The 22,701-nt window shown below is 39.4% G+C and overlaps 1 protein-coding gene across 2 annotated transcripts in view; it reads left to right on the top strand.

Annotated features, from left to right (window-relative positions):
• The window catches only part of LOC137762363 (uricase), a 41,990-nt gene that overhangs the window by 6,661 nt on the left and 12,628 nt on the right, over positions 1-22,701 (top strand). For both annotated transcript variants that reach the window (XR_011073540.1, XM_068540187.1), the window contains exons 2-5: positions 4,180-4,398; positions 6,547-6,663; positions 6,764-6,842; positions 21,314-21,500. Coding sequence is in view for 1 of the 2 variants with exons in the window: in XM_068540187.1 (XP_068396288.1) it covers positions 4,180-4,398; positions 6,547-6,663; positions 6,764-6,842; positions 21,314-21,500 (602 nt within the window). In the remaining variant the exon portion in view is untranslated. The remainder of the gene's footprint in view (positions 1-4,179; positions 4,399-6,546; positions 6,664-6,763; positions 6,843-21,313; positions 21,501-22,701) is intronic.

Genomic DNA, 22,701 nt, shown 5'->3' with positions numbered 1-22,701 from the left:
ATGCATAGTTCTTCCATCTATCACTGCACACTGCAACTGAATTAATATTTAAATATGTGTGATGGGTCCAAAATAGCTAGCACTTCTGTATTTCCCTCTGTTATGGAGGGTAGAGATATGCTTACAAAAGCTCTTCGAATACTTGAGAGAAAATTCTAGTCATTTTAAAATTAAAATCTATAAAAGTTTTCCCTTATCTTTCCTAATATTTTTTCCACCTCAAATCCATCCACTGGGCCTTGTAGAGATTAACAGACTCCAGGCTAAGAACTCCTAGACCTGTAGTGACAACCTACATCACTTTCAATATGACGTGGAAATAAGAGAACACTCAGTATCTAAGCGAAGATGCGTAAGATTCATTTAAAATCTCTCAGAGTTCTCTCCAACATTACTTGCAGGCAATCAGTGATTCTCTATCCCTTTATATTTGAAGACATGTCTAAGAAAAGGGAATTTTTCTTGTGTAGAGCCAAGTATAGATTTACTCCTACTGACATTTTGTCCAGAGTATTACTCTAGGAAATTGTTTCCTTTTATGACTTTGTTCCCTCAAGCCACACAAGCCTGAGGAAAGACAACCAAAGTATGAAGGCAGAAGTAGGCCATATCATAGCAGCAGTCTTTGATATTAGCCACCCTAGCTCTGGACTGGTGTACAGTCGTCTGACTATTGCTCTCTAACAGTAACTGGAAGGACCCTTTGATGCAAAATATGACGTAATTATTATTTATCAATGATAGTCATAGCTACATTTATTGAACATTTCTTATTTGCCAGGCACTTTTCTAAGTACTTTATGTTTTTTTGTCCTGTAATCCTCACAGCAATCCTGCTAGATGGGCACTACTATTATTAATTTTATAAATGAAGAAATTTGCCGCCATTCACAGAGCTAATAGGTGGTGGAACAGAGACTCACACTTGGCCTGACTCCATCCTCTCAGCTACCCGCCCACCCTCCAGATGAGAGCAACCTTGGGATTTTACTGTACGGTTATCTTGGACATGGATCCCCGCCCTACACTGTGCATTATACACAATAGGATTCTGGCACCTACTTCCGGTTTCTCAGACTGCAGAACCGGGGAGGTCTTATTGATGAGAACAGCCTCAGTCTGGCCTGGGCTGTTATCTGTTCTGTCAGGTCCTGCTGAGGGACTCTTGGGTGTCCCACACCGTTCTTGTTCCATCCTGCTCCAGTCTCGGATGGTTATGTCCTCTTTATTCTGACTCTTTTCTCAGTGCACATGATTACTCAGCCTTTGCCAGAGCGTCACAGTCAGGAGGGAGCTTGCTAAAGAGTGCTGACCTCTCCCGCGTGTGTCTTGCATGAACCCCAGGATAGCTGCACGGTGCTAGAATGCTCTGTCTTATTAGCAATGTGAACACTTTGTGCTGTGTCAGTAACTTTGTCTACCTGCGATTCTGCCCTTCCTGGCCCTTTATTCTCCAGCCAGCTGTGCCTGTGATCTCCAGGCTGTGGTGACCAGAGGGCAGAAGTTGCTTTCCTCACTTTCCCAGGAAGAGGAACTTCCTGATTGGGGTCTGAGCTGAAGCAGCTTTTCCTGTATTGCAATCTTTGGGGTATTTTCATGAACTATTCCATGTCACTACACAAGAGGTGCAGGTGGTGGGGCAGCATTCGGTCATTCATGATACATTTATTAAGCACCAATTGTGTTCCAAGCATTCTGCTGAGCACTGGGGTTGCCATGGCGACCAAGATAGAAATTGTTTCTGCTTTCATAGTTTACTGTTTTTGAACAAATCAGACCCATGAAGAGGCTATTGTAATGTGATTTGATAAAGACTCTGATAAGGCAAAAACAGAGCATTTTGAGAGCACATAGAAGGGGCACCTACTCCAGACTTGAAGGGCTGGGGCAAATTACCTAGAGGAATAGACATCTGAGACTTAAAGAAGTTGAGTCAGAAGAAGTTAGGCAGGTAAAGAGATTGGTAGTTGGGTAGCAAGGAAGAGAAAGAATGTTCAAGAAAGAGGTAATAGTAAATTCAAAGGCTTACAGGCAAAGAAGAACACATGCAGGGCCTGGGTGACCATAATTAGCTCAGGATAGCTGAAGTGGAGTTTGAAATAGGGTGTGGCAAGATATGAAGCTGAACTGATGAGCAGGGGTAGGGAAATGAAGGGTAGCTATCATTTAACCTTACTCTGTATCTCATGGGTACCACTTGCTTTCAACAGACTAACCTACTTGGGTATTTAGTGGCAGGGGATGGGACTGAGGAGTAACATTTGTTAAGTCCTGCTGTGTGCCGAGGATGATGGAAGGTCTCAGAGACCTTTGGTCCTGGACCTCAGCCCATACCATCCAGGGACCCCAAGCCAGCCAAGTGCCTCCCTGGCCCGGGTAGAATCCCTTGCGGTTCGAGACATGCCAGAGTCTTCCTTCTGCTGTTTCCAGCAGTGCTCCCCACTCTAAAAACTAGTGCCCTTAATCAAGTGCCCCTCTGTTATCTCTTCTGCTGCTACATCCACAGCCAGGCCTGACATGGCCACTCTTACTGGGGTTGACCTCACTGCACCACCAGGTACCAGGGACTGAGCCAGCCAGCCCTTTCACATTCACCAGCAACTCTACTTGTAGGGGCAGTTATCTCCATTTGTACAAAGCGGGAAACTGAGGCTCAGGGACATCAAATTATATGTCACAAGACACAAAGCTGTAAGTGGTAAGGCAGAATTTGGACCTGGTCTGATTTCAAAGCCACTGCAGTCACACAACTGTGCCTCTTTCCCTGTCAGCATTATAGTTCTTATTAGGATCCTGTAAGTCTGCTCTTTAGGTTTTCTTATTGATACTTTTCTTGAAGATGAGTCCCCCAAAGATTGGGTCAGATGCATCCAAGGGGCCTCTCCAAGAGCTGTCCCTTACATGTGTCCCTCCTGCAGAGGAAGCACTGAATTCAGACACCACAGACCTTCAGGGTATGTTCAATAACCAACAGCAGCATGCCCTACCAGGCTCTATCCCCAAGATTTAAGGCAACCTTCACTACCCCACTTTGATTAAGAATATGACAATAATTTCTGATGTTGGCAAGAATTTTTAAATTCCTCCCAAGGGATTTGGTGATTTTTTTTATGCGGGTAGATATTTAGGCAGCCCTTGGCCTATCTGAGCATATCGCCTACGTGGGATTCGCAGACGAGATTTCTTCTTTGCGACCCTCCCCAGATTCTCACTGCATGTTGTTTTTGGTTTACTTTTATTTTTGTCACCTTCTCTCACTACCATTTTAATGTTAACTTTCATGCTAAATAAAATAGGTTTTCCTGTCCCTCTGCTCCCTCCTGCCTCTTCTCTCAAACACCAATAAAGCCCAGGGACAAGTCTTATAGAGTCTAGCAGTGGAGATGGACGTATTCACTAGCGAGGGCTCCAGCTTCAGACAGGGATACTAATGAATCAGTCACAGGCTTTTATTAAGTGTTTCTTCGCTAAAAGCATAGCTTTCCTTGCAGCCATTTGGCTCTGGCTCTGTACTGCTGAAGGTAGTCTAGACCCTGTCACTAATTACTCTTCTTCCTGGTAGCAAGTAGAAGAAGCAATTTTCAAATTGTTTTTATTGATCACAGGGCAGTTTCTCCAGAATACTACTCTCTATAAAAAAGGGGATATAATTATTTCCAGTTAATATAGTCAAAAGATTTTATAGAGGAAGGCAGTTTATGTAGTAGTTAGAAGTACACAATTTGGAGTCAACAGAGCTGAGGGTGAATTCTTGGCTCTATCCTTTACTAACTGGGGTAAGTCACCTAAATTCTTTGAACCTCAGTTTCTCCCTCTGCAAAATGGGAATAATATTAGTTCACAGGGCTGATATAAGGATTAAGTTAGTAGAGATTAAATAAGAGTAAATAGTTTGGCTCAGGAGGTATGGTTATTATTGTTGTTGCTTATTATTATCAAGAAAGCCATCTACCTGTCTCTCTTCAGGCCAATCTGATATATTTTCATCTGTTCCTTGTGATTCTCTTTTCTCCATACAAATTCCCATTCTCCTTCAAAGGTAAGGCATGATCTTTCTTTCAGGAATACTCTGACTCTTACCTTTCATGATTACATGATAAAATTAAGGCTTAAAGAAATTGAAGTTGACTTCTTGTTTTCATTTAGCCTTCTTCATTAAGATGACTGTTTTCATTGCAGAATGATGAGGTGGAGCTTGTCCAAACTGGCTATGGGAAGGATATGGTAAAAATTCTCCATATTCAGCGAGATGGAAAATATCACAGCATTAAAGAAGTGGCAACTTCAGTGCAACTTACTCTGAGCTCCAAAAAAGATTACCTGCATGGAGACAATTCAGACCTCATCCCTACAGACACCATCAAGAACACAGTTCATGTCCTGGCAAAGTTCAAAGGCGTATGCGTCATTCTACTTCTTAGATGCTGCCCATCTGGATGCAGAAATCACTGTACTATATTATGAGGATACTACTTGCTTATTTCAAGTTCCCTGTACTTTTTAACCCTATTTCTACATTTAAACCATTGAAAAAAATTCCTTTTCTATTCTAAAAGTCTAAGCTTTACAGAAAATCTTGCTTTTTTTTTTTAAACTCACCTTTTTATTCTCTTTTCTTTTCTTCTTTTTTTCCCATTTGTTCTCTTTTCTTGGTTCTCAACTCACTACAACATCTTTTAGGCAGAGAATCCTACTTGACAAATTTACGTTATCTCTTAATTAGGATCATTGGCAAATCAAGGCCCTGAGAAGATTTCAGAATAGAATTTTACACATTTTTGTCATGCAATTATTTGAGTCCTATTATTTTTTTCTTTTAGAATGATGTGCATTTATAGAAGAAAGTACCATTTCTCTTCTTGGTATTGCTCTAGAAGAAAATCAAGTATCAGATACATTTCGAGATCTGTCCAACTTTTAATACCTTCCTGATTTTCCCAACTCCGTGACCACTTAGTGTCCACATTTGGTGGTAGTTGTACTTTTCAGAAGGGTCTTGGAACTGATAGACTCTAATCTCTTAGCACTTTTACCTCAGGTTTCTCTAAGTGTGAGTGAAACTGTGCTGGATGACCAGCAGATTTCTGGGCAATTCAAGATAATTTTTTTATTTACTAAGAAGTCTAGAAAGGCAAGAAATGTAGACTGGAAAGCTTCTTTTCTCATGCTTTTGCATGAAATTCACACCCGTAATGCACGAAATGAACAAACTAATTTTTTTTAGAACCTTATTTATTTATTTATTTATGGCTGCATTGCGTCTTTGTTGCTGCATGCGGGCTTTCTCTAGTTGCGGCGAGCGGGGTCTACTCTTCGTTGCGGTGCGCGGGCTTCTCATTGTGGTGGCTTCTCTTGTTGCGGAGCACGAGCTCTAGGCACGCGGGCTTCAGTAGTTGTGGCTCGCAGGCTCTAGAGCGCAGGCTCAGTAGTTGTGGTGCACGGGCTTAGTTGCTCTGCAGCATGTGGGATCTTCCCAGACCAGGGCTTGAACCCGTGTCTCCTAAATTGGCAGGCAGATTCTTAACCACTGTGCCACCAGGGAAGCCCAAGCAAACTAATTGAAATATTATTTCTGCAAGGTCTGCCTACACCCTGAACCTTTCTCTTGCTAATCAGAATGGCCCAGCAAGTATAGGCAGGGCTATGGAAAAAAGCATTGCTTTCTTTAAAAATGAATTGAAAATAAGCTCTGTACTGTGTTAGAGAAGAGGGTCTCTATATAACACAAATTCTTATATTTCCTGTACTATGTGAGAAGTACAGAAAAGTGAAAGAATGGACCTGGATGTTAAAACCAATTTAAATTTATTCATTGTAGATAGAGTGACTGTATAATTTCTTATCCAAACCAGGATACTTTTCAGAGTGAAATAGGATGCTTATTAATAATTATTCTGAGACAACAGGTATAAAACAAAACTATCCTTGGGAAACCTATACAGTCTACCTTAATTATAGGCAAAGCCATAAATAATCTGTAGACTGTACTAGGACCATAAAACATTGCCTAGAGATTAACCTGAAGAATTTGGATGGAAGAAGGGAGCTGCTTTATGGGGGTGGAGAGCTGGGGATGGTCAATAGAAGGCCTGTTTGCAAGGCAAGGAAGCTGAAGTGACCCTTCATTAACATTTTTCTTTGGGAAACTGGGAGGTCTGTTTCCCAGCCTCATGAAGAGAGCAGAGTGTTTTGAAGTATCCTGCAGTACTTTAGCTGCCATGGGTGATGACTGAGCTCACCGTGAGGAGAATCTGAACGTTAAGTTCCTTTTTGCTCATCCACTGATGGATAGACACATCCTCTCCTGCACACAGTTTTCTTTTAAAAACAGGATAGTCTCACCTGGTGATGGTGATCCATTAACTACACTTAGGAGCCCTTGTGAGAAATTGGGATTAGGACCAATTCATCTCTAATTCTTTCTTATTCTTTGTTTCTCTGATTCTAAAAAACACTTTATCAGGAAAGAGAGTCCCATGGATATTTTAAAATGATTTTTAAGTGGGGCAAGTATTTCTGATCATTCACATTTATTTCTTTTTACAGATCAAAAGCATAGAAACGTTTGCAGTGAATATCTGTGAGCATTTCCTTTCTTCTTTTAACCATGTTATTCGAGTTCAAGTCTATGTGGAAGAAGTCCCTTGGAAACGTTTTGAAAAGGTTACCTCACTTATTCGTGCTCTCAGTTTAATTAAAGAAATTGGCTTTATGACATATGTTGAAATTTTACTGGAAATAATTTTTTTTTTCTAATTTTCAGAATGGAGTTAAGCATGTCCATGCATTTATTCATACTCCCACTGGAACGCACTTCTGTGAGGTTGAACAGTTGAGGAGTGGTGAGAAAATGTTCTTCATGTTTTGATTCTGCAATAGCAATTTCAGTTTTTTTTTTTTTCTTCTAAACAACTCTGTTTATTAACACCAAGGAAAACTGTAGAGAATTTTGAAGTCTTTTAAATCTGAGATGGGAATGAACAGTGTGACCCTGGATTACATTAAAGAACTATCTGCTTTTTATCTTAAAAATATAAATATGAAATAATAACCTTTGCAAAAAATCTGGGGGTTGAGTGATCATTTTTATTGCATGATTTTGAAGTGAGGGAAAAAAAGACACAGGCTGACAAAAGCTCAAATCTCTGAATTTTCTGACCAGTTATTTTTGTACCATACCATGCTATGATTATAATAACCTTTATAGGAAATATCTAGAAAATAACAATCACATTTCCTTGAAATTTTGTCATAATAATAAAACCACTGATATTATTATAGTTACCATAAAATAAACCTCCTTTAAATATAGCAGTGACAATTATATAATTCTTTCTATTTACCAAGAAATCTAAAAATTAACTGAGGAACATAATTACAATATAGACCTTATTAGTGCTGATGATTGAACTTAGCAAAGTGTGTCTTCCACTGATTTGTTGAGGTTGTCAGAGCAGAGTTCAATAATTGACTAAGAGTTAGACTAGAGGACCTCTAAGAACCGTAGAACCACCATGGTAGAAATGTCTCTATCCTAATAAAAAATAAACTTTAATGATCATTATAAATTGAGAGTGTGAACTCTGAAATTTTTTCTTTTCTATTTTCCTTTTCTCTTTTCTTCTCCTTTCCTCCCCTTTCCTGCTTGTTTCTTTCATTTCATTTCTTTTCCTTTCTGTATCTCTTTTTTTCTTCTCTAGCTCTCTTCAGTAAGAATTTGAGGTGACGTCTCATAAATGTCAGGAATATTAAAAGGTTAATAAAATATAAGTTCCTCTCATCTAAGTTCTATTGGATAATGCCTTCCCTTAGGAAGTCCTAGTATTTTAGCTATCATTTAGTATTTTTCCCTATCTGTATTAAATTCCAGACACAGCCAGGGCCTTCTCAGTGTTTGATTAACAGTTGTGAAATTATTATTATATAAGGAAGACTGAATAACTAGTTGTTAAGTTGAAAAGGTAATGATTTTTTTAATCCTCTAAATCTGTAGTCATGTGATATATTAACTTGTTGACTGAGCTGTTTGTTAGTTAAAATGTAACTTCCTTTCTTTCCTTCCTTCTGTCTTGCTTTATGTATGTGACTTTGGAGGAAAGAGAGAGGTTCCTGATTCCCCAGGCCGGTGTTTTCCTACCCAAATCACAGTGAATACCCCTGTAAAATTATAAACTCTAAACTGGCACTTCCCAGCAGAAATATAATGCAAGCCACATATCTAATTTAAAAATTTCCTAGTAGTCACATTAGAAAAGTAGAAACAAATTAATTTTAATAATACTTTTTATTTAACCTAATATATCCAAAATGCCACTTACATATGTAATAAATACAAAAATTATTAATGAAATATTTAATATTATTTTTTAAATTAAGTGTTTGAATTTCTGTGTGTATTTTATATTTACAGGACATCTCATTTCTCATTTACCATATTCCAAGGGCTTTATAGCCACATGTGGCTAGTGGCTGCCATATTGGTTAGCTCTAAACCACTTTGAGTGATTTTTACAATACTTAACATGTTTCTCATTCCACTTTTAATTATGTAAAATAATAGCAGGGGCTAGAATTAGATTTCAGGAGAGCTAACTAAAAAGATAAGAGCCTGTATAACATATATTTATGTCATTGATTTAAAGACTATTCATTCAATAATGATTTTGAGGACTTGTTAGGTATACTAACGGTGGTAGATTCAGATGTGAATAAGACACTCTCTGACCCTAGTGAGTTCACAGTAGATGAATATTAGGAGATAGACTTATAAATAGATTTATTGCAATATGAGGGGCTAAAGACCACTATGAAAGAATTAAAGGTATGCTATGGGAGTAAAGAGATGCAGAAAACTAACTCTTCCTAGGGCAGTCTGGAAGGCTTGATGGGGGAGGAGGAAATATTCCAACTGACTTTTGAAAAGTGATTCAGAATGTGCTGGACATAGAAAGGGGAAAGGAAATTACAGGCAGAAGAAACAGAATGTACATCGGTAGGAGTCATAAAGAGTGGAAGAGAGAAACAAATATTTTGAGCATCTGCCTTATGTAGATCACCATACTAGGCAAATGATTTTAGTGTTGAAAGGGCAAAGCATTTGTGCAACAGTAGCAGGTTGAAGGGTCCAGTTTTTAGAATGTAAGGAGCAGAGATGAGGATGAAGAGCTTGGTTTGGTTCTAATGTACCATACTAGCAAGATTGGCCTAACTAGGGAATTCCTGGCCGTCCAGTGGTTAGGACTCTGCACTTTCACTGTTGAGGGCCCAGGTTTGATCTCTGGTCGGGAGACTAAGATCCTGCAAGCCGTGCAGCATGGCCAAAAAAAAAAAAATTGGTGTAACTAGGAGGCAGTTTTTGCATGGTAGTTAAGTCCATAGGTCTTGTCAGATTAAACCGTTTTCTTGTTGTTTGTTTTTTTGTTGTTTTTTTTACTGCTTTGCTATTTTTATTAACAAATTTTTTTAAACCATTTTTTAAATTGAAGTATAGTTAATTTACAATGCTGTGTTAGTTTCAGGTGTACAGTAAAGTGATTCAGTTATACACACACACCACATACATACATGTATATGTATATATATATTCTTTTTCAGATTCTTTTCCATTAGAGATTATTATAAGATACTGAATATAGTTCCATGTACTATACAGTAGGTCCCTGTTGTTTATCTACTTTATATATAGTAGTGTGTATATGTTAATCCCAAATTCCCAATTTATCTCCCCCCACTCCTTCTATCCCCTTTGGTAACCATAAGTTTGTTTTCTATTTCTGTGGGTCTATTTTTATTTTGTAAATAAGTCCATTTGTATCATTTTTTTTAGATTCCACATGTAAGTGATATCATATGATATTTGTCTTTCTCTGTCTGATTTACTTCACTTAATATGATAATCTCTAGGTCCATCCATATTGCTGCAGATGCCATTATTTCACACTTTTTATGGCTGAGTAATATTCTTTATCCATTCATCTGTTGATGGACATTTAGGTTGCTTCCATGTCTTGGCTACCATAAATAGTGCGGCTGTGAACATTGGGATGCATGTATCTTCTCAAATCAGAATTTTCTCTGGATATATGCCCAGGAGTGGGATTGCAGGATCATATGATTAACTCTATTTTTAGTTTTTTAAGGAACCTCCATACTGTTCTCCATAGTGGCTGCACCAAATTACATTCCCACCAACAGTGCAGGAGGGTTCCTTTTTCTCCACACCTTCTCCAGCTTTTAGTATTAATAGACATTTTAATAATGGCCATTCTGACCTGTGAGAGTGATACCTCATTGTAGTTTTGATTTGCATTTCTCTAATAATTAGCAATATTGAGCATCTTTTCAAGTGCCTGTTGGCCATTTGTATGTCTTCTTTGGAGAAATGTCTATTTAGGTCTTCCGCCCATTTTTTTTATTGGGTTCTTTGTTTTTTTGATATTAAGCTGTATGAGCTGTTTGTATATTTTGGAAATTAATCCCTCATCAGTAGCATTGTTTGCAAATATTTTCTCCCAGTCCATAGGTTGTCTATTCATTTTGTTTATGGTTTCTTTTGCTATGCAAAACTTTTAAGTTTAATTAGGTTCCATTTGTTTATTTCTGTTTTTTATTTCTATTACTCTAGGAGATGAATCCAAAACAATGTTTCTGCGATTTATGTCAAACAGTGTTCTGCCAATGTTTTCCTCTAGGAGTTTCATACTATCCAGTCTTACATTTAGGTCTTTAATCCATTTTGAGTTTATTCTTGTATACGGTATTAGAGAATGTTCTATGTTCATTCTTTTACATGTAGCTGTCTTCTTATCCCAGCACCACTTATTGAAGAGACTTTCTTTTCTCCATTGTAAATTCTTGCCTCTTTGTCATAGATTAATTAACCATAAGTGCATGGGTTTATTTCTGGGCTTTCTATCCTGTAACATTGATCTAGATGTCTGTTTTTGTGCCAGTACCATACTGTTTTGATTACTGTAGCTTTGTAATATAGTCTGAAGTCAGGGAGCATGGTCTCTCCAGCTCTGTTCTTCTTTCTCAAGATTGTTTTTGCTATTCAGGGTCTTTTGTGTTTCCATATGAATTAAAAAATTTTTTGTTCTATTTCTGTGAAAAATGCCATTGGTAATTTGATAGGGATTGTATCGAATTTGTAGATTGTCTTGGGTAGTATGGTCATTTTAACAATATTGATTCTTCCAATCCAAGAACATGGTATATGTTTCCATCTGTTTGTGTCATCTTGAAGTTCTTTCATCAGTGTCTTACAGTTTTTGGAATACAGGTCTTTTGCCTCCTTAGGTAGGTTTATTCGTAGGTATTTTATTCCTTTTGATGTGATGGTAAATGGGATTGTTCCTTAATTTCTCTTTCCGATCTTTCATTGTTAGTGTATAGAAATGCAACAGATTTCTGTATATTAATTTTGTATCCAGCAACTTTACCGAACTCATTGATGAGCTTAGTAGTTTTCTGGTAGCATCTTTAGGATGTTATATGTATAGCATCATGTCATCGGCAAACAGTGACAGTTTTACTTCTTTTCCAATTTGGATTCCTTTTATTTCTTTTGCTTCTCTGATTTCTGTGGCTAGGACTTCCAGAACTATGTTGAATAAAAGTGGCTAGAGTGAGCATCCTTGTCTTGTTCCTGATCTTAGAGGAAATGCTTTCAGCGTCTCACCATTGAGTATGATGTTAGCTGTGGGTTTGTCATATATGACCTTTATTATGTTGAGGTATGTTCTCTCTATGCTCACTTCCTGGAGAGTTTTTATCATAAATGGATTTTGAATTTTATCAAAAGCTTTTTCTGCATCAATTGAGATGATCATATGGTTTTTATTCTTCAATTTGTTAATGTGGTGTGTCACACTGATGGATTTGTGGATTTTGAAAAATCCTTGCATCCCTGGGATAAATCCCACTTGATTATGTTGTATGAGCCTTTTAATGTACTGTTGGATTCAGTTTGCTAGTATTTTGTTGAAGATATTTGCATTTATGTTCATCAGTGTTATTGACCTATAATTTTCTTTTTTTGTGATATCTTTGTCTGGTTTTGGTATCAGGGTGATGGTGGCCTTATAGAACGAGTTTGGAAGTGTTCCTTCCTCTGCAATTTTTTGGAATAGTTTCAGAAGGGTAGGTGTTAACTCTTCTCTAAATGTTTCATAGAATTCACCTGTGATGCCATCTGGTCCAGCAATTTTATTCACTGGGAGTTTTTAAATTACTGATTCCATTTCACTACTGTTAATTGTTCTGTGCATATTTTCTATTTCTCCCTGGTTTGGTCTTGGGAGACTGTACCTTTCTAAGAATTTGTCCATTTCTTCTAGGTTGTCCAATTTATTGGCATATTGTATTTCTGTGGTGTCAGTTGTAACTTCTCCTTCTTCATTTCTGATTTTGATTTGGACCCTCTACCTTGTTTTCTTCATGAGTCTGGCTAAAGGTTTATCAATTTTGTTTATCTTTTCAAAGAACCAGTTTTAGTTTCATTGATCTTTTCTATTGTTTTTTTTTTAGTCTCTATTTCATTTATTTCTGCTCTGATCTTTATGATTTCTTTCCTTCTACTAACTTTGGGTTTTGTTTATTCTTCTTTCTCTAGTTGCTTTATGCATAGGATTAAGTTGTTTATTTGAGATTTTTCTTGTTTCCTGAGGTAAGCTTGTATTGCTATAAACGTCCCTCTTAGAACTGCTTTTTCTGTGTCCCATAGGTTTTGGATCATTGTGTTTTCATTTTCATTCGTCTCTAGGTATTTTTTGAATTCCTCTTTGACTTCTTCAGTGATCCATTGGTTGTTTAGCCTCCACGTGTTTGTGTTTTTTTGCAGTTATTTTTCTTGTAGTTGATTTCTAGCCTCATAGTGTTGTGGTTGGAAAAGATCTTGATATGATTTCAATTTTCTTAAATTTACCAAGGCTTGCTTTGTTGCTCAGTGTGTGATCTATCCTGGAGAATGTTCCATGTGCACTTGAAAAGGATATGTATTCTGCTGCTTTCAGATGGAATGCTCTATAAATAGGCCAGCTGATCTAATGTATCATTTAAGGTCTGTGTTTCCTTATTGATTTTCTGTCTGGATGATCTGTTCATTGATGTAATAGGGAGCTAATGTCCCCCACTATTATTATGTTACTGTCAATTTCTCCTTTTATGTCTGTTAATATTTGCCTTATATATTAAGGTGCTCCTATGTTGGGTGCATATATATTTATAATTGTTATATCTTCTTTTCAGATTGATCCTTTGATTATTATGTAGTGTCCTTTGTCTCTTGTGACAGTCTTTATTTTAAAGTCTGTTTTGTCTGATATAAGTATTGCTACTTCAGCTTTCTTTTGATTTCCATTTGCATGGAATACCTTTTCTATCCCCTCACTTTCAGTCTGGTGTGTCTCTAGGTCTGAAGTGAGTCTCTTGTAGGCAGCACATATATGGATGCTGCTTTTTTTATCCATTAACCAGTCTATGTCTTTTGGTTGAACCATTTAGTCCATTTATGTTTAGGATAATTATCAATATGTATGTTCCTATTGTCATTTGGTTAATGTTTTGGATTTGTTTTTGTAGGTCTTCTTTTTTCCCCTTTCTTCTTTTGTTCCCTTCTCTTGTGATTTGATGACTATCTTTAGTATTATGTTTGGATTTCTTTTTCTTTTTTGTGGGTATTTTTGTTTTGTGTTTACCATGAGGTTTTTGTATAGCAATCTCTCTATATATAGATACCTTGCACTTGTACTCTACTCCCTTCATGATTACTGTTTTTGATATTATATTTTACATCTAATTGTTTTGTGTATCCCTTAACTTCTTATCATGGATACAAATGAATTGACTACTTTTGTCTTTTAACCTCCCTACTAGCATTGCATGTGGATGATTTCCTACCTTTATTGTATGAAGACTGAACTGTTTTTGAATTTGAGCTTCTCTACTTAATAACTTTGTGAATGTGAGCACATTAAGTATACTACTTCAGTGTTTTTTTTATTTCTAACATGAGAATAACAGTGTCTACCTCAGCAATTACCCAGAGAATGAAAGGGGATAAATGTTAATTTAACATTTAGCACAGTACCTGGCACATAAGAAGCACTCTTTGAAAGAAAGCTGTTATTATTATTATTTTGAATGATAATAGAGATCCAGGAAAGGTCTTTATGTGTATGTGTGTACTGTTTAGTAATTCTGACCAAGGTTATGGTAAACTGGCTGGAGAAACAGGCAGTAGTGAGACATTTGGAGACTTGTTGCAGAGATGAAGAAATGATGGAGTCTGAACTAAGGCAGAAGAGGTAGAGATGAAAAGACTACAGAGGTTGGGGAGAGACATTATGTGAGGCATTTCTGAAGTGTGCTTATAAGTCTGAGTATTTGCGTAAGGATGGAAGGTTAGAGAGAAGGACAGGTTAAAGTTATCCTAAAGTCAGGGGCCTGTGGGTGTTGACTAAGAATAATACATATAATGAGGAAGTTTCTAGAGGAAGCTGGTAAGTTTGGGAATAAGGGATGGACTTGGAGACTATCTATTTCCAAATTGGTTGGTGAAGCCATGGGGAAGAAGGAACAATCCAGAAAAACATATAAAGTGAGAAGAAGAAAGATGAGAGGGCCTGGGGGAAAATTCCCCAGTTTAAGGGTTGGACAGTTTAAAGCGTGAGAGAGAAGAATGATCAGAGGGACAGGAGGAGGCTTGGAGACAGTGGTGTCATGGAAACAAAGGGAAAATACATTTCAAGAAATGAGGGATACTTATTGGGATAATAGAATGCATAATAAGTAGGCTTATATGTAGTGGCTTTGCACATGAAGCTTACAGCTTTTTGTAAAAGTCAAGTTCAGTGTGTGTGTGTGTGTGTGTGTGTGCGCGCGCACGCACATGTGTGTGTGTGTGCGTGCACGTGTGCGTGTGTGCATGCGTGCGTGCGTGTGTGTGTGTGTGTGTGTGTGTGTGTGTGTGTTGGGAGGATGCTCCACGTCAGGAAGTTATTCAGGAATCCAGGTTGATGCAACCAGACAGCTTTGATCCTCACTTTCTGGGGTCACCTTGAGAGTAGATTCCCCATACCAGACAACAAGGAGAAGAAAAGAGCTTGAAGAAAAAAAGGAGGAGGTGAAACTGCTCAAGGCCTGAAGTAGCACAGAGCACATCAAATGAAGAGAACCCAATCACACAGCCACACCTAACTGCAAGGAGGGCCAGGAAATGTAGTCTCGCTGGGGACCCAGGAGGAAGAGGACCTGCCAGTGGTCTCCTCCACAGGAAGGTTAAGAAGTTTGGTTTAAAAGAAGACTGAAGAGAGTGTGCAGTTTGGCAAGTAGGCATCATTGGTGACCTCCCTCCGCAAGAATATTTAGCAGACCCCTGGAGGTGGAAGTGGAGTGGCCAAATCTAGGGCTCAGCTGATCATAGGAAGAAAACAGGCTGCTCTTCACACCCTTGTTCTTTCCAGGATTTACCAGGAGCTATCATCAGCCTGAATTCTAGTCACCTGGCTGCTGCAGGGTGGAAACTAATCAACAGAATCAGGCCAAAGCTTTTTCTTTCTGCAGAAAATTTCAGGGTGTTGCGATCACTGTGGCAGTGTTCCCAGAGCTCCAGCTTGACTTGTCTGGAGTCCAGCACCTCCCCCCTCCCATAGCATGCGGGGGCTGGCAGGGGTCAGCAGGGAAGGAGGCATCTGCTGCCTTGGGGGTGTGCAGTATGTGTGCACACGTTCCTGAGTCTGTGTATCTTCCTGTGTTGTCTATTTGAAGATGACATTTGTACTCTGTCCTTCTTTGGAGAGTAGGGGTCTATGCCGTTTTTTTGGTAACAAAGTTTAATTCTTAATTTGCTTATTTTCCAGGAGCTAAAACTGCAGATATCATGAGGTGATTCAGTGTACAATCACTGTCATAAGAAACGCCCTTGCATAGGCTTAACTAAAGAAAATAATCATCTTACACACACAAACACACACACCCCAATTCACATGCTGAAGGCTGTTGTTACAAACCTCTAAGTAGGGCTTTTTGTGGGGGGCTGGCTAGGATAGTGAGAATTCTGCCCCCTCAAACACATGTACTTAATCACCCATTCAGCCTGCAAATTTTCCCAGCAGGATATGTAACTGGGTTTCTCCTGGTGGACTGGATTCATTCTTATCAATTGAACAAACATTTATAGAAAGCCTACTGAATCTGAAGCACCCACTTTAGGCCCTGAGAATTGCTATAAAACTCCCATTACACTATTTTTTCCTAGGGTATCTTTTTAAGCTACATCATTAAGTGTTCTTTTAGCTGTTTCAAAGTCTGCTAGTTCCATGGGAGAATCTGGAAGAGAGAGAGAAATTTTTTCACCAAAGGGATGAGGGCTGGTGTTATTTTTGTGACTTCCCCAGCTCCGAGAGGAGAGCTAGGCTCTGCATGTGTGGTACAGGCTGTTGATGTAGGTGTTATATGGAACCTGGATCTTCCAAACTGTTTCTCTGTGAGTCTCTGTGAACTACAAGCTTAGCCAAGCCTTGAAGTCGCTGGGATGGTTGAGTCACGAATTTAAACTAGTTGAACTAAGCAGAGCATCTCCCCAACACACCCCCCCACACACAGTTTGAATTATAATTCATAATTCTTTAAGCATCAATTTTCTCCCAATCTGACACTAATTATAAAAATTCAACTAAAGCATAACCAAATAGAGGAATGGAAGATAGAGAAGCGGTTTCAAATAAGAGATACTGTCTTGTAGTGGTGAAAAAAAAAATCTATTGACATGGAGACTAGTAGGGGTAGGAGGAAGATTTTAGGAAGGGTGTTGATAAAACTAAAGTCCTGGAGGAGAAGAGATTTAAGAGGTGTCAAGCAGGGCAGATGGAAGAAATGAGATGGGGAAAGTGGGAGACTCAGGACAGAGATGGCCACTGCCAAGAAGGCTGCCTGTATCATTTTGATATCAAGACTAAGACGCTCTTCAATTATTCCAAAAGAAAGGTTCTTGGCAAGCACAAGATCTTTTAAAAATCATCTTGATCATCACCTCATTGTACAAAAACCCAGTTAACTTCCTTCCATCTGGGTGACGTCATCTCTCCCCATCCAGAATTGCACACAGGGAGCTTTCATCCTACCTCCATGAGCTAAATGGACTCTCAAAGGCAAATGATATTTAATTGATCTTCACTTTTTCTAGCACTTTACAAATTTGAGGTTTTCTACTAGAATGATTTAATATAGTTTTAAAATATCCTCCTTTTAGCTATTTGTGTCCTTTTTGGAGGTGTTAAATGTGGAAGCAATTATCTCCTTCATGACAGGATTTTTTTTTCTTGGCTCAGTAAAGCTTTGTGCTTTGTGACACCTGATGCGTAGGTAAGGAATCGGGCTTAGTTTCTATTAATTTGCAGTTTCTTTCCCTTAGAGACCTGAAGGGGTAGGATGTATGCTTCTCTGAGAGATAAACCACAATCTGTTAAGTGTGTAGGAGGACACTGAAAGTTAGAAAAGATTATGTTCTAGCAAAGTAAAATGTAAAAATCTTCCTTTTGCATTACTCCATAACCATGGCAGAAAGGCAAAAAAGAGCTGATTAAGTGGTTTCATAGGAAGTAACCTAGAAAAGGACAGTCTTTTGGGTTGAATTACTTCTTGTTAGTCTAAACTGGAATCTTTTTAAGAGTGTGTGAAGCATCATATTTTTAGTTGATGGGCCCATGAATTTGAAAGGCTCAGGTTCCTACCAGTGTTCAGAAAGCTGGGGCACCGCCAACAGAGAAGATAAAATAAGCTCCCAGATTTCATCCAGGGTGTCTGATGCGTGCCAAGAAAATGTATTTTTCACATTCAAAGAGAATAGGTTTTTGTCGTTGTTCATAGAATGATGAGCACACCAGAGTAGATGTTTTGCGTTCTGCCTAAACTGTGGCAGTAGTGAACTGTCTTTGAGAACATGAGATGTTTTATTCCATGTGAAACTGAGGTCAAAACACATTAGAAAATGCAACTGCTTTCTCCATTTTCCGATTCTAGCAAGAAAGTAGATCATTTCAAAGTTGCCTAGCAGACTGACACTCCCCAAAGATCAATAAATCTCATCACAGGGCTGGAGGTGGATAGGGATGGCATGTCAGAAGGAGTTTTCAGAACCCAATAAGCCTTTGTGAAACATGGGAAGTATTTACAGGGGGTTGACGTCAATAAGAAAAGGTCAATTAGGGCAAAATCATCATAATAATTTTATAGAGCATTTCCTCCTGGACAGCCATTTTACTAAGTCCTTTATGTGTATCATCTTAGACATCTATCACCTCTAGGAAATAGCTATGATTATCATTTCCTGCAGATGAGAAAATCAAGGTAGAGAGAGGTTAAGTAATTCTATCAAGGAAATACTGCCCATAAAGAGGGGAGGAGAGGCATGGAGAGTACTGAGGCTGAATTCAAGGAACCTGAGTCCCAAGACTGTGGACTCAACCATATGTAACCCTGCATCTGGAAATCCTTTTATGATTGAGACAACTGAGGATTCAAAGTCTGGTTGGCTCACATAGATGCTGGTGATCAAGGCCAGCTGTATAGGAAAAGCAGAAATAGATAAAGTTTGCCTTTGGTTTCCCTTGACTTCTCTTTATCCCCCTTTGAGGATTCCCACTACTTGTTCTAACCCCACTTCTGATTGCAAATTCAAGTTTCATTTCTATAGGATTTTTTTTTTCTAGAAGGGATTACTGTTGGAAGTAAATTATGATATTAATTTATAAAGGCTTAAGGAGTCACTCCTCTAAGGGATCTTGGTATTTCAATAGGAAATTTTTAAATGATAAAATGTTTTCAAGACACATGGGGTCATTTCTAAAAGTGATGCTTCAGTCTTCATTTCAAACCAACGGGGATGGTATTTTTCAACTGGGGGCTCTGTCTGAGCCCTGAATGCACATTGCGGAATGGCGGTGGCAACTTTCTTGTCTCTTGGAAAGTCCTCTTTTATTACAGAAATGGGAAGAGAGAGTTTAAGGCAGGAGGAAACATTTTGAGGATGGGGAGTGATCCAAAAAGGGGAAAGAAAAGCATGAAATCTCATAGTGGGGTGCTGAGTTCAAACTCCACCTCTGCCAGTGTCTAGCCATATGACTAGAACGTGTGCTGGCAGTCAGGACCTTCTCAATCAGTGTTGATGCCCTCCCCTTCTCCCCCTGTCACACTGTCTGTGGGTGAGGGTTGAGGGGAGGGGGCAGATCAGGAAGGGAAATGGTAAAGATTGATGGAGGAGAACTGTCCAGAAGAAAAAGACACTAAGTTGTAAGGCTAAGTTAAGGTGAATCAATTTTACTGCACTCATTCATTCATTTAATGGATACTTATTGATTGCTTCTGCAATTCTCTTGGGTCTGAGACTTAAGACTCACTTGGGTCAGCTCTACACTGTTAGAAATGCTGATTTTGCAGAATCGTGTCTTGATAACACTTAGAATCTGATAAACCCAGCCAACCTAAGGCATGAAATTGTTGCTGGTATCTTTCTCTTGATCCTGATTCAGATATAGCTTACAATGAGAACTTCAGTATTTTCCAATTGAGAAAATACCATTTTCTCTCTTACCACATTATCCTAGAACACTGTGACCAGAACACCTTATTTAATCAGCACATATTTAATCAGCAAATCTACCACTAACCATGGCCACTGCTCTCTCTGGTAGGCACACACATGTGGTTGGGAAAATATCAAAATATAGTCATTATTTACATACTTCTGAAAGTCCACAGCTCCTGAGTTAACCACAGCAATAGAAATCACACAGGATGATGTAAACCATTGGATTATTAAGAGCTGCCCTGGATTTTAATTAAGGATTGTGGGTTACATTCTTATTCTTCAACTAAGACCATGTACAACATAGTGATGCCTGATACCTCCAGCTCTTGGCTTAAGATTCAACAGGTCAAAAATCATAGATATTAGTCTGGACTAATTTCAAGACTGAAAAGAGGTGATCTAAGTCATTCTGCCTTGACTATGCTTTTGGGAGTTTGTACCCAAGTGCCCCCTGAGTGTCCTGGCCTCACCAGCCTGCACATACAAATAAGGCCATGGTGAAGTTAATTCCCGAATTTCCCTGACCTTGTTGCTCTCTCATTACAAAACTGCTGTACCTCTTCAGCCAAACTCTTCTACCTTCTCCCAGCCTGGAGGGCTGTCTCACACATGCTCAGGGAGAAGTTTGCACCCACTGAGTACAACTGCTGCCTCACTGGCTCTGCCCAGCATTTGCTGTGCCAGTTGCCACTCCTCCTTGGGAAGAAGGCTGCTTTCCACAGACATTGTACCCTGGGGCTTCCCAGTGTGTCACCTGGTGCCATGTGTTCTTCAGGCTTCACCAAACTGCTGGAACTACAGTGTGTTCCACAAAGAAAAAGAAAGAGAGAATCTTCCCCTCACTAACTCGGTACCCTACCTGTCATCTGGGCCCTGACCTAGAACTGCCAGGCGTAAGTAAACAGCTTTTTCAGATTATGCCTCTCTCCCCTCCACCTCCCTGATGCATCTCATGAGGTAATGTAGGGACCGCCGGAGAGCCATGTCATCTCCTCCATTGTTTTCAACTCTGTCCACCCCGCCCAGATCCCCACAGGCCAACTTTGCGCCTTCTCAGTTCTGCCAAAAAACAAAGGCCTTTATGAGTATCCACCTAGGCAATGTATACCTCATGGGTCACTGACCTCATCTTCCCAGTCTCTATTTAGGCTCATCCAGGCCCATGATGCTACCTATTCATGCAATTTTCTGGTTTTGCTGAGTTCATAAACGCAAGGGAACTGAGGGGTCTGGTGGTGATTGGAGCCATCAACAGTGTAGACAATCCACATGAGGACCACCCCCAGTAAAGGGCGTCACAATAGCAGACAGAGGAGCTGCTTTTGAGGAGTTTATTAACTCATTCCAGCATGACTGCCTGCTGAATGAGATGGAGCTCAAAATGTGGAAGGTAATTGGCCTAGAAGATACCTCTGCACATAGCTGAGAAAAAGGTATTTGTTCCTGTGGGCTTCAACACAGCATGGACGTTTAGTCTCTGACCTTCAGTTCTCCTAGGGCATGAGAAGGCAGGGAGTTGTGGAATTCAGAGAGAGGGAAAGGCACACTGTCTTCATCATGTGGACTTCAGAGGAGACAGGGAGAGAGAAAACACAGGCAGTGATGTAGCTCTTTGTACAAATGTAGTGTGCCATGTTTTAATGACCAGGATCCTCAGGGCTAGGCAGTAAGAAGGCACTGTTTTCTTTATGACCTCATCCCCTCTTACCTTTTGACATGAAACAGGACCTCCAGTCATTAATTCTGGAATCAAAGACCTCAAAGTCTTGAAAACAACCCAGTCCGGATTTGAAGGATTCATCAGGGACCAGTTCACCACCCTCCCTGAGGTGAAGGACCGGTGCTTTGCCACCCAAGTGTACTGCAAGTGGCGCTACCACCAGGGCAGAGACGTGGACTTTGAGGCCACCTGGTATGAACGAGTGTTAGGGTCTGGCGCTGATGGAGGTAGTGTCTGCCCTCTTTTCCAGGGGCCCAGAGTTCATGGAGTCTTCCATCTGAAAGGGAAACTTGGAAGCCATTCAATTCCGCCTCCCCATTGTAAGACATCCCTTCTGATGGATAACAGAAAGAATACTGGTCTTACTTTGAGTTAGTAAATCTGCACCAATAGCTAAGATGCTATTAGCTATAATGACCTTGAGCAGACCACCTGATTTCCCTGATCCTCTGTTTTTTAATTGACTAAATCAGTAGTACTCAAACATGATTGTGTATTAGAATCGCAATCATGATTCTGAGGGCTTATTAATAAGGAGGGCTTATTAAACTGCAGATCACTGAGCCCAACCCCAAAGGTTCTAATTCTGTGGCCCAGAATGGGGCCTGAGAACGTGCATTTCTAACAAACTCCCAGGTGATGCTCATGCTGCTGGACCAAAGGCCACACTTTAAGAAACATGGGATCAAATGAGGATAATGGCCTTGTTACTTCATGGCAGATGCAGAGAGGGCTAAACCAGGCTGACCAACTCGTCCCAGTTTGTCAAGGACTTTCCTGATTTTAACACTGAAAGTCCTATGTCCTAGGAAACCCCTTGGTCCCAGGCAAACTGGGACAAGTGGCCACCCTAGGCTAAATTCAAAATGAGATGACAGTTACAGAAGCATTTTATAAATGATAAATGCTTTAGCATTGTAACGTATGACTCTTATTTTAACATCCTCAATAAGCAGTGATTAGGCCTTTGAATCCCAGTTTGCTTTTTGAGCAGGTATCTCATTCCTTTGCTGAAGCTCTAATTGTTAGAAACTTCTACCCTGTGATAAGCTGGAATCTGCCCCCTGGTAGCTTCCTCCCACTGGCAGAGTGTTACTCTGCTCCTTTTATTATGTGATCGGTTGGAAATGCTTGAAGAGAACCTCACCTCAGTCTTTTTTTCTCCTTTTTTCAAGTGTTCCCCATGGGCAGCATCTGATGTATTTATGTTGAAAAGAGCACGAAATTGAGCCAGTCGGGGTACAAGCTGGGCCTCCCACTAAGGAGGGGGACTGAGTAGATCATTTAACTTTTAGCTCAGATTCCTCATCTCTAAATTGGAGATAATAATAGTACCTGCCTCAGGTATATTGAGAGAATTTAATGAAGTAATTACATAAAATACTTAGCACAC

Source organism: Eschrichtius robustus, chromosome 3 (genome assembly GCF_028021215.1).
Source record: "Eschrichtius robustus isolate mEscRob2 chromosome 3, mEscRob2.pri, whole genome shotgun sequence".
Lineage (NCBI taxonomy): Eukaryota > Metazoa > Chordata > Mammalia > Artiodactyla > Eschrichtiidae > Eschrichtius > Eschrichtius robustus.
Note: the sequence above shows the minus strand (reverse complement) of the source record. Positions and strands in the feature narration are given on the sequence as shown.